At 38.2% G+C, this 12310-nt stretch overlaps 1 protein-coding gene across 8 annotated transcripts in view; it reads left to right on the forward strand.

Moving 5' to 3' along the window:
- Positions 1-8076, forward strand: part of EPRS1 (glutamyl-prolyl-tRNA synthetase 1) — a 60728-nt gene extending 52652 nt beyond the window's left edge. For all 8 annotated transcript variants that reach the window (XM_038394252.2, XM_038394249.2, XM_043511741.1 and 5 more), the window contains 4 exons: positions 1120-1280; positions 2650-2728; positions 6885-6949; positions 7709-8076. In XM_038394252.2, the coding sequence (XP_038250180.1) occupies positions 1120-1280; positions 2650-2728; positions 6885-6949; positions 7709-7859 (456 nt within the window). In that variant the 3' untranslated portion in view covers positions 7860-8076. The remainder of the gene's footprint in view (positions 1-1119; positions 1281-2649; positions 2729-6884; positions 6950-7708) is intronic.
- The last annotated feature ends 4234 nt before the right edge of the window (positions 8077-12310 follow it).

Raw genomic sequence — 12310 nt, forward strand, 5'->3', positions numbered from 1 at the left:
AATCAACAACCACCTGAAAAAATAATCATTAGGTGCAGCACGCTGGTAAGGAGGCTTGCATGTGAAAGAGGAACTTGGATAAATAAGTATATACAAAGTTATTTTCCAGATTCTCTTTCCCACCACCATCACTCGTCACCCAGTCTGGGCATGGGTATGCAAAGGTTTTTCTAATCCTCGTCTTTTCTTTCAGTTTCTTTTATCCTCAGGGAGGTCATACTTCCAGCAATTGAAAACAAAGTGGTGATTACACTGCATTATTGATTGTGGCAACATTGTTTGAACACAATAATTTTCTGTGGGAGAATTTCTGTGGGAGAATCTATATTTCTTTCAGAAAGGAAAATGCCTAACACCTGTGCTAGTTAAGTAAACAGCCACATCCACAAAAATTATTCCCTCTTGACTGGCTGCTGAAAATACAAATCTAAATAGATTGTTTTGGGATCTTAGCTGGGAGGGATATTATATTTATTTTAGCATACTGAAAGGCGTTTTGTTTTTATTTTTTGCTTAAAGAAAGGACACTTAATTTGACTCTTTATTATACTACACTGTACGATACTGCAATTTGCTATCACAGGTCCTTTGTAACTTCTATTTCAACAGTCCATAGAGAAACAGTGTGCTAAACACATAAGTAAAAATAAATACCTTAAATCCAGGAGCATGCAAAAGATTGGGAGCTTTTTCATGAAACTCCCCATAGGTAACCATCTTTAATTCACATGTATAGCATCATCTGGGAAGGAATCATCCAAATGAAAGGTTATTTCTGTTTCCTGTTTCAAACACTATCAGAGGAGTATAAAATGAGCGTAATTTGAGTTCATAAAAACCTTGCAGTAGTATTTTGATAAGGCAAAACTGAGCATCAGTACAGCTTTAGGTTTGCCCCAATCCTGAATTTTTTCCAAGTACTGTATTAAGACAGCAAAATAGTTCTCTTATTAATCATATGATTTGTCTGAGAGCGAGACAAAGAGAAATAAAAATCATGTGTCAAGTGGATCCATACTGAATAAAGCATCTCAGTGGATGAAACTATACTTTCTTGAGAATGACTGACTGGTTCTGCAGTTTTCACTAATTTTGTATTTCATTATTTTTGCTTTGTAGGGTGTTCCCATCAGGCTTGAAGTGGGACCACGAGATATGAAGAACGGTCAGTTTGTAGCTGTCAGAAGAGACACAGGGCAGAAGTTGACCTTAGCTGAACGTGAGGCAGAGGATAAACTCAGACACATTTTGGAGGAGATCCATGCTAACCTTTACAACAGGTTAGTCTAAAAGGGAATAAATCGTATGGCATTTGTGGCTGACATGACTTTATTTTAACTGTAGAAGAGATTTCTTCAGCTCATTTAGATTTAACTGTGGAGAGAGTCATCAAGACAAGTCTTCTCTGTGCACTTTCATCTTTCAGTCTGAGAAGCTCATTCTGATTGTCACACAAAGTTTCCCAAATGTGCCTGTGAAATAGAATTTTCAAATGTTAGCAACACTTCAAGTTCAGATCTTCAAGTTAAGCCTCCGCCAATATCCATATGGTACTGACATCTAAAAATGAGCCTCCTGTACTTTTGAGATGTAGTGGTACTATGCAGGCTTGTAGTGCTGGAAGGTTTTTAGAATCTGTTCAAAAAAAACGAAATTCTTTGATAATAATATTGGAGCTTACATCTATCTCTAAGGTAAAATTTTCAAAAGCACCCAAGTTCCACTTTCAAAAATGAGTAACACTTTCATATTGACTTTCACTGGTACATAGGCTCTTAAATCACTGAAGTCCTTTTGAAAATTTTATCTGAAGTTACTACATATGGCAAATCTCTGTAATAAGATGATGCATAAGAATATGATTGTTTCATATTCTTGAGGCCTGTATGGTGAGAGGGGCAGGGTTGTCAAGTGTGGTAAAGGCAGTCCTGCTGTTCTGATTTGAAGACCTTATAAGGTCATCCCTGATATAAACCTGTTTCTATTTGGAGTATCAGTTGACTAAGGTATTTGAATGTCAGAAAATTATCTAACCAAAAGAGGTAAATGAGATTTGATTTCTGCTATAGTTAGGTTTAGCTTTCAAGCATTATTATAGTACCCTCCACTCAGTTACAACAGTCTTTGGTTGATTTCCTGGTTAACTGGTGCATCTCTGAGGTGATGTGGTGGTGGTGATTAATTTTTCTGCGACTTCATCTGCTGCTGATTCTGCCAGAGTTTTCAGTCCCTCCACACCATGTTACATGCTGAAAACATATGATATGCTGCCCTGCCTGTTCTTGGCTAGTATTTTGTTCTTTTCACACCAGCTGTATAGGCTGAGTATATTGCAGATGCCCCTGTTGTACTCACTCAGTCCTGTTGCAAACCAAATAGTAGTGCCATCTCCCAAACCTTTGGGCTTGTCTAATAGTGTGATGGAACTGCAACAGCCTGGAGAGAAATATCTTTTAATTCATCAGAATTTCTTCTTTTGGGAACACAAGCTGTAGAAGAATATCCTGATTAAGAAGATTCTACAGTCTTTGTACTTTTTCCTCTTGTAATTTGGTGTTCAGTGGCTCGGCACAATTGGTTCAGATGGTAACTTTATTTAGAAGATGAATACTCATGTCTGTCTTTACTAAACTTCTTTTCTTGTCTTAGAGCTTTTGAAGACCTAACAAATCATATGGTGGTGGCCAATACTATGGAAGACTTTCAAAAAGAACTTGAAGCAGGAAAGGTAAGCAGGTTACGAATATACTGAAGTCTGAATAAGTGTCTTGCAACGTTGTTAAAACAGGACACACGTTTTCCAATCATTACAGACCAGTTGGAGATCAGATGCTTTCACAGTCTAAATAAATGCATTATTACTATTTGAAAGGGTGCTTGGTAGTTTTAATCAAATTTGCTTAAACATTGGGAAGTTTTCATGGAGAGGTTGGCAACAAACTGTAACTTTCCCAAATGCTGCAGTAGTTGCAGTTGCCATCTGCTCTACTAAAGCACAGTTTTGATTAAAATTTTCCACGCTACTAGTCTTTAAAATATTATGTTCAGGCATTAGAGGTGACAAGGCCACTGAGAGGCAACTTTACATACCCGTTATCAAACGGCATCATTTATTTAAAATGAGTGTACTGCTTTTTCAGCAGGAAGTGACCGTAGCAGATCTTAATGCAAATTTATTTTATTCGGATTAAGATAAGATACTATTATTATTCCCCTACAAATAGTGTAAAAAAAAAAAAAAAAAGGACATTGTAACTGCATCCCAGGAGCCCAAAATACATACTACTTGCATCCAAGAAAACTGACTTTTCTAACCCCATCAAAAGCCATTGAGTACATTGACAGGTGCTGGGCATCAAGAAGTGAAGACTGATCATCAGAATGACTGATGATGTAACATTTATATTAAATTCCGTAGTAAGGGCACTAGCAACTTATGAAAAAAATTAAAGTTTTTGGTGGAGCAATTGAAGTTTAAATCAGCAGTTAAGACTGTATTTTTAATGTTTAAGAAATGTTTTATTCTTCCCATGAGGTGCACATTGAACTACCATTGATTGACTTAAGGAGATCCTATCCCTGAAGTTCTATTACCCAGATCCCCAGCATGTGAAAAAACTTGAATAAATGTTCTTGAAGACTGCATCTAGTTAACAACTAAGAATCACTATTGGTGCAAGACTGCAACTAAGAAATAATACAAAAAAAAGTAGTTTAAAAAAAAAGGGGGGGGGGGATGCCAAGTCGGCTCTGCTCTTAAAATAACTATACACTCTCTTGCTGAACATGTCGTTTAAGGGATAGGTACAGGGCCAGTGGGATTTATGTTGAATAGAAAAAAAATAAAATTATTAGCTAACTCATGCATTACTCTCACCGCCACCCCCCCAATCTTTTTTCCTGTAATTTGTGTCACTCAATCTCATTTGCATGTTGTCTTAAATTAGATTGTAAACTTTTCAGAGAGGAGACTGACTCTGTGTCAGTACAGCAACTAGCACAATAGGGACCCTGACCTTGATTGGGGTATATATTTGCTCCCAAAATATGGTGGTTAAAAAAAAATAATCAAATCTGATTTGCCATCACCCCAGAAGCTAATATATGTCAGGTTATTTTGGACCTTCTCAAAAAGATTTTTGCTCTCAGCCAGCTGTTTCTGAAGTAACATTTCACTAATGCAAACCCTTTCCAAAGCTGGCTTGGCTTACCTGGTGTTAGGTATAAAGACCTCTTTGTCCCACAGATAATCGCAATGATTTTATTATATATTGATGCAACATCAGTTTATGCTTTTAAAAACTACCCTTGGCCCCTGGTGGCCTACAGAACAAAGGAGAGACGTGAAAAACACAGGCTTTCCCAAAATGTTGGGCAATGTGGTAAACTTAGGATATATCTATACATACAGTCCAACACAGCTGCAGCACATCTGGTGAAGACACTCTATGCTGACAGGAGAGAAGCTCTCCTGCCGACACAGCACTGTGCACACGAACGCTTATGTTGGTGTAATTTATGTTGCTCATAGGGGTGGAACACACCCTTGAGTGACATAAATTTTGACGACATAGGCTGTAATGTAGACATAGCCTTAGTTACAAAGTAAGCTAGGGAAAAAATCCATAAAAAGCAAAAATGTAGCTTAAAGCAAATATATAAAAAACATAATTGTATTGTGAACAAATTCTCATTATGGATTAAGGACTCTCCAGGATCCACGGACATTTCCTCCCACCTCAAAGCCCCCAAATCACAATAACTAACTTCTGTGAAGATGATCTGGGAAGGGAGCAATGTCCAACCTTGAACACTGCACCTACCTTCACTTATTCAGAAGCAGATGCTGGAGAGCACCATGAGAAATCACTAACCTAGCTAGCTCTGCATCTGGGATAGTACTAGATCATAGATTTCAAACTTGTAAATAAAACATCTAAAGTGGTTGCACTTTATGACATGGAAAAGAAACAGTGTAGTGAACATCTTTGATTTAGAAAAGTAAACGTTCCACCTCTGAAGTTACAAGCGCTTATCTGAGTACCTAGATCTAAAGAATAAAAGTTTGAGGCACTTCATCTCATATGTGTATATATGAATGTTTGTGTCCGTTTTTATATATTATTGTACAAAGCAGGTAATGTATATAAAAGTAGTAATTTTTCATGGAAACCCTCTTATTCAAATCTCTCTTAATTAAAACCTCACTATGTTGCATTGACCACAGTCTAAAAGGAGATTTCCCAAGCTAATTTCCCATGTTTTCCTGTATTTGGTGTGATTAACCCCTTAGACCATAAAATCTTTGAGATGTGGACTTCTTTGCTTTTGTGTCTTAAGTAATAACTACATGCAAAGTTTAATGAAAGCTGCATGAACAATCTACAACAGCTCTTAAGTAAAACCCACATTTAGCAAACCAGAAAGATTAATACAAGCACGGAATATTCAGCACTAACATTAGACGCTTATTAGTCCCTCCTCCAAATTGCAGAAAATGAAAGAAGCTAATAAAAATGTATATTGCACCAAAGACTAAGTGGGAGTTTTGTGCAAAGAAGAAAAAGTTTCTTGTAGCATAACACAGCACAACAATTTTATTTAGGCTTCTGGTGAGGAAAACCAAAATAACAGGAGTATGTGGAACAAATGTACACTTAAGACTTTTTGACATTTTAGCAACTGTCCCTTTCAGCTGTTGTCTTTGCCTCAGTTTTCCATAATCTTTTTAAAATAGTCTTCTTGGCTTTACAGTAACATTTCCTGACTGCTACTGCTAAAGTACATGAAGTGAAGAAATAGAGTGAAACCTCCCTGGAAAACCTAGAAGCGTTAGACCTCTGAAACAGAAATTTGCTGCCCTGTTAAGTTTAGAAATACTGAACAATTTAAATGGGCTGGAAGTGGTTAAAAATAATTTAACGGTATGCTTACTGCATCTTGTACTGCCTCAGTGCTTAATGTCTTGTCTTGTCTATCCAATGTTCATTCTTACTGCTTATGTAAGAAGAAAACATGCTGGTGACAGTTCTCTTTACGTTAATGAAAATACTGAAATAAGTCCCTTCGTAATGTTGTTCCTCAGAAAATATGAATGTATAGCACTGATCCTAAAAGTTATAATGGAAAACTTTATTGGGAAAGCATTTCTTTAAAGTATGTAAATAGGTGTTGCTCTGTAATCCGGTAGAGAGATAGGAATTGAGATTTATTTTTTTTCTTTTAAAAAAATAGCCTGGATATCCAGAGCTAGGAGGAGGAAATTTTTGGACACCTTTTCATAAATGTAAAAATATCCTGTTGCTAAATTTCTAATAAGCTAGCAACCATCACTCTTCAAATTCTGCTGTGAGTTTACACTAGAGTTCTTCTGCATTTCACTACAGAGGGGCAACTGTTGCTGTATATTTTCAGGATGAAAAGGCTATAAAAACCCTTTTGAGCTGTGTTAATTTTACCTTTTGATTGTAGTTATCATTAAGCTGAACCTTTCCTGTTTAGAATGTGGCAGGGCCTGAACTAGATGCAGCCCTGCATTTCTTTGATTCTATGAGCTAACATTGTAAAATGAGTAATTTACCTGCAGTCTAAAAATTCTGCTTTACAATAAAAGGATGTCAGACTTTCAGAAGAACTGCCCACCTACCAGCTCGTTTAGGCCTGTTTATGCAGCCAGATTGTCAAAAGTGCTCCGCATTCAAGCCCTCATTCCCCACTGTAGTCTTTTGAAAATCTGATTCCTGTTGTGGGTGCTGAGCACTATCAAAAATCTGTTCTTCAGTGTCTGAAGTGTTAGCCCTATAATGGTAGGGTTTGGGAGTCACTCCTAAAACAATGCCTGTTTGCTTTCACTGTATAAACTCTGCGTTTTTGTTTCATTTCAGATTGTGCAGATTCCTTTTTGTGGGGAAATAGAGTGTGAGGACTGGATCAAGAAAACTACTGCCAGGTAAACTTTATGTAACTGTTGAATTTAAGAGAATTTATATTTAACTTTCAAGTTGGGTTATCTGAGTATAAAACAACATGAAAGTAACATTTATTTAGAGCAGTGATACTCAGACCTCAGTGGTTCAGGAGCAAAATTAGCGATCAACATTATCCAAAAGAGCCACAGTAGTGTGAATTAATAGTTTCATTTACTAATTACTATAAATTATTCTCACAGCAAAGTGGCTGATCAAGTATTGTTGTTTTATCAACTACAATTGGTTAGAATGTAAGAACAGCCATACTGGGTCAGACTGAAGGTCCATCTAGCCCAGTATCCTGTCTTCCAAAAGTGGCCAATGCCAGGTGCTTCAGAGGGAATGAACAGAACAGATAATCATAAAGTGATCCATCCCCTGTCACCTATTCCCAGCTTCTGGCAAACATAGGCTAGGGACAGCCTGGTTAATAACGTAGTAAAAACATCCTGATTGGTTAATAATTAAATCACACAATGTTTTAATATCATGTGCTGCAAAGACCCACAGGAGGCACATTAAAGAGCTACTTGCAGCTCGCGAGCCTTGGTCTGAGTATCACTGCTTTAGAGAGACCCTCCACATAGGATTCTCACTCTTGTGTCTTATCTTGTACTACAAGACAGCATTATTACTCCCTTAGCCCCAAAGTTTTTACCCAATGAAGTACTCACTGTGTGAGATTTCTTTCTTGTAATTCTTTGGGGAATTAAGAATATTAAATTTCTTTTCTATTTCAGGGATCAAGATCTTGAACCTGGTGCCCCATCGATGGGAGCAAAAAGTCTCTGCATCCCCTTCAAACCTCTCTGCGAGCTGCAGCATGGAGCTAAATGTGTCTGTGGCAAGAACCCTGCCAAGTTCTACACCGTCTTTGGTCGTAGTTACTAAGTTACTAGCAAAAACACCTTTTTCCTTATTTCTGAACTCAACTTTTTTTAATAAGACTGAAATCTCCCCAGATCTTATCAGTTTTGTGACTTTTTAAATAATTCAAAAAACAAAGCCATAAGAAACCATAAAAAAAAACCCCAGTCAGTCTTAGATTAGCAGTATTGCTCAGACTTTTCTGTAAACATCTCTAATAATAAATACGTATTGTGAGCTATAACGTGGTTCTATCTTTATTTTTGTGTTTAGTGGAAAGATTTGGGTTTTCGTTGCTTGGTTTCTCTTTTGGTTGTAGGGTGTGTGTGCTTTCATGTACGCAAAACCCAGATGTGTGAGGAAAAACCTGAAGTGTTGTAGATGATGTAACTAAACCAGGATAATGGTTAAACTATTCTGCACCATGCGGAGTGTTTGTATATTTTAAAGTGATATGGTTTAGTTATAGCAAAGGACTGGGAGCTAGGAATTCGAAACCATGCTTGCCACTAACTTGCTAGGTGCCTGGCTTTGAACAACACACTTAATTTCTGTTCCTCAATCTCTAAACTAGAGATGATGTTTACTTGTCTCTCATTGGTATTGCAAGGGTTGCCAAATGTTAACCCTTGTAAAGTGCTTTGAAGATACAATGGTATTGAGTGTTTGAATATTTTGTCATGTTTATATTTTGGCACGTTCCCTCACAAATACCCTGTTTTTTACCTCCATTCCTCTCCCCCATGTATAAGTCCTTTGAATGAAGCAGAGAGGGAGTAACATGGGTCAGAAAAGCCCCCAAACCAGTGTAATAGAATGAAACCCCACCTCCACAGGTGTTGCTCTGAGATCATGAAAACTCCATCTCCAGTCTTAAGTTGGTTGGAGTTCAGTCCTTTGGTGTGAAGAGTGGGTGGAGCCAGCGAGATACTCCCTGCTCCGACACTTCTGAGTGAAAATCTGCTGCTCGCACCAGTTTCCCGTGCACCTTCCTTTCACGATAGGGCTCTGATATGTCGGAGGGAGGGAGGAATTAGCCAGTGGCAACGTGGCTCACAAAAACTATGCTGCCAAGGTACAGAAAGTGGCTAGGAGTGCAGTTCAGGTGGCACAGTGGGCTTGTCCATTACATTCCTGTGAATCCTTGGCAGCCTTGACTTCCAAACCCAGCATCCTGGAGGGAGAATCGGACAAAAACTCAACAAACTTAAACTGGAGTTTTATCCTCCCACAGGCTTGTCTTCTGCATGTGTCTCCCGTGTTTCAAATTGATTGGGGTTATTTCTCATGCATAAAAAGGTGAACTCTGGCAATCTTAAATGCAAAACTCACTTAGAGTCTTATCCCCAAACTTTTATAGCCTTCTCAGCTTTTCAAAAGGGAATGAAATGCTATTTTCACTTCATGTGGATCCATGATTTAGTCTCTTCTTCAGGATGACTGAGTACGATACAATGGCTTTTTTTATGGGAGACCAGCCAGGTTTCTCACTTTCTCAATCTCCTAGAAGTACACGTATGTACCGATTACTGTTTGTTCCATACTATTTCAAACAATGGGAAAATTCTCTTTCGAGTACATCTGACAAGCTCTCAGCTCAAGAGAAAATTATGCTGATAAAACTTTGAAATCAAGCCCCCATGGTTTTGTTTTTTGCAGAATTATAGCAATCAGGAGATGGTGATGGCATGTGCTGCTTCATGTATCAGTGGGATATGGGGTACTATTTGTATTTAAACTTAAAAATGGATTGGCTAGAAATACATATACACGAAGTAGTTTTCAAGTGAACATAGTAATTGCAATGTCAGATCAAATCAGTGGTACATCTAGTGTAATATTGTCTCTGATACAGGTCAGTACCAGGTTTCAGGATAAGTTTGTTGTTTGGGGGGTTTTTTTATGTGGACAATTGTAAACTGCTCAGAATAAAGTTTCTTCCTAATCCCTGTCAGTCAATGGTTGTCTTATGCTCTTGAAGTATTTGTATCTATTCCATTTCCAAAATCTGTCACCCTCCACAAAAACCCCCTATCTGACATAACTGTGGATGTTTTATGTTGAATCATTTTTAAAGTTGCAGTTGATCTTGACATATGCAACAATTCATATCTATGTTGTCCTTGCAGGAATCTTACTCAGTAAGAGATAATATTTATTGCTGTAGTGCCTAGAGGCTCGGATTGGAATTGGGAGATTCTCACTGTTATAGAATAGATGCAGTGAGGACATAGTGCCTGCCACATTATAAAGCTCTAATTATATTTGTTTTAAAACTTGCCATTTGATTATGATTCTGGACTCAAACTAATGTATATGGAAACTGGATTTTTAGATCAAATTCAAAATACTGTTATAATCCATTAATAGCTTGTTTGGTTAGCTCTGTTCCTGCTTTAACTATCAGCCTCTGTGGTGGAGCTTAGAAGACAGGCTGAGGTTCTGCCAATTTTTTGCATAGCTTGAAAATAAAGCACCTGAGAGCAGAACATAAAATTGATATACATGGGATTAGTGGGGGAGAAGATACTATCTTTTCAAATAGTACAGAAAAGAAGAGGATCAGGTATCGCATCAGACTGCAATATATGACCGTACTTATTGGCAATTGAAACCTATTCACAAAGCATAGAATTTTTTTGGCTGAGATCAAATCAATTTTCTTTTGCGACTAGATCAGTGTGGCATAGTAATATAGAAGAATCATCCCTGGTAGCACCTTTTATTCCTCTTGGCACCAAAGATTTCTGGGGATAAATCCTCATGTCCAACCTTTTCTGTTAAACTAGTTGTTTAACTTGTTAGACTGGTTGCTATGGAGACACTAGTAATGACGCCTCGGTTGAGGTTGAGTTTTTTTGCACTATAGGTGTCCTTAGATGCCCTAATCCTCCCATCAATTTGATATTGGGGGTGAAATTCTTATCCCCACTCTGGCCCCTCCATGCTGGGTAAAGGTGCTGAAGCAGCATAAAGGGAGGGGCTCTAAAAGTCCTGGAGAATCCCCCCCCAGTATAGGAACAGTGGAAAAAGCTGCAGTTTTTCTTCCAAGGACTTTCAGAAATCCCAGTATAGGTGGGGTTACCAGAGGTGGGAATCGGGATTGGAAGGGCATGTTAGCAGTGGAACCAAAGTGCACAATCTTGCAGAGATTGAGAAGCACAGCTGCTCATAACCATCAGGTGACAAGTGAGACAGAAGAACGACACAGAAGATCAAATAGAGCAAAAGAGTAAGAACGCATATCAGCAAGTTGCTGAACATCCTCAGCTCCTGCTGAAGTGCCCCAGGGTATCCGCTCTAAAGATTGGTTCAAATGTTAAAAGATGTTCTAAAATATGGAAGCTGCATCCAGGTTGCCTTGCCTTGGTTCTGCCCACCGCTTTTAGTGATCTCATAGGTGTGACACTGATTATCAATTATTTTGATTTAAAGGGGAAGCATGCATTCAGTTATTTTGATCAGAGAAGAGAATAAACAAAATACATTGAAGGCATTGTTCTTAGATCTGAGCTGCTCTCAATCTGCCATAGGTTTGCTATGAAAACATAACGAGTCCAAAAGAACCCGGTCTTTTTCACAAGAGTAGGTTTTCCGTGCATTTTTCGTCCTAATTATAGCAGCGTTTGAAGCGATGATTTCTCTGCAGTGCTCATTACTGGCAGAAGGAGAGAGAGTCTTTGTTTCTGCGGTGAGGAAAAAGTTGCACATCTGGAAGCACCACTTGAGCTGTTCTGTAACACTTTATGGAGAGACCGTTCCCACCTTGTTAGTATGAATTTGCCACTCTACTGGCATGCAAATCTGCAAACTCTTCTATCTTTTAAAAATGGTAAATCTGGACACATTGTAAAGAATAATCAAACACGAGATTCCACTAAAGCTGATGAAATGACATTGTCTGCCATTATAATGGAATTTCCAATCCCTTAATTGCAGTAAGTGCAGGACAAGAAAACTGAAGCAGCCCTAATCATCTGACAATCTGAGTAAAATAATGTTGTGGGTTGATGAGAGAAATATTGTAATGTTTGTGTCTCACCCATCACCTACTGGACAGAATCAGAAAACTTGGCTGTCATAGGATCTAATTTGCTATCTGCGGCTGGAGAAATGCCTTTAATTCAAGGGGCTGCTTCTGGGGTAGGTGGATCTGAGTCCTATCCTGACTTGTTGCTATAACATATTCTGTTGTGCAACATAGTGACGACTATAAAATCAGTTCATTCCCTGAGAGAATCCTTAATGAAACATGGTAAATCAAACTAATTAAGCATGAAACATGGTCAATTAAACCAACATCCGATTTAGTTCAGGAAGCTGAGCCCCTGGTAAACTCTGTCCATAATCCACAGCATGCTGCAATGATTCAAACTTCTGGAAGTGTTCCAGCTCCCTGTCACATGAAGGCAAAACAAAAAGCATAGGGCCAGTTAAGATGTTAGCTAAACGGTTTTTCATAGAACATGGTAGAT

Source organism: Dermochelys coriacea, chromosome 3 (assembly GCF_009764565.3).
Source record: "Dermochelys coriacea isolate rDerCor1 chromosome 3, rDerCor1.pri.v4, whole genome shotgun sequence".
Taxonomy (NCBI): domain Eukaryota; kingdom Metazoa; phylum Chordata; order Testudines; family Dermochelyidae; genus Dermochelys; species Dermochelys coriacea.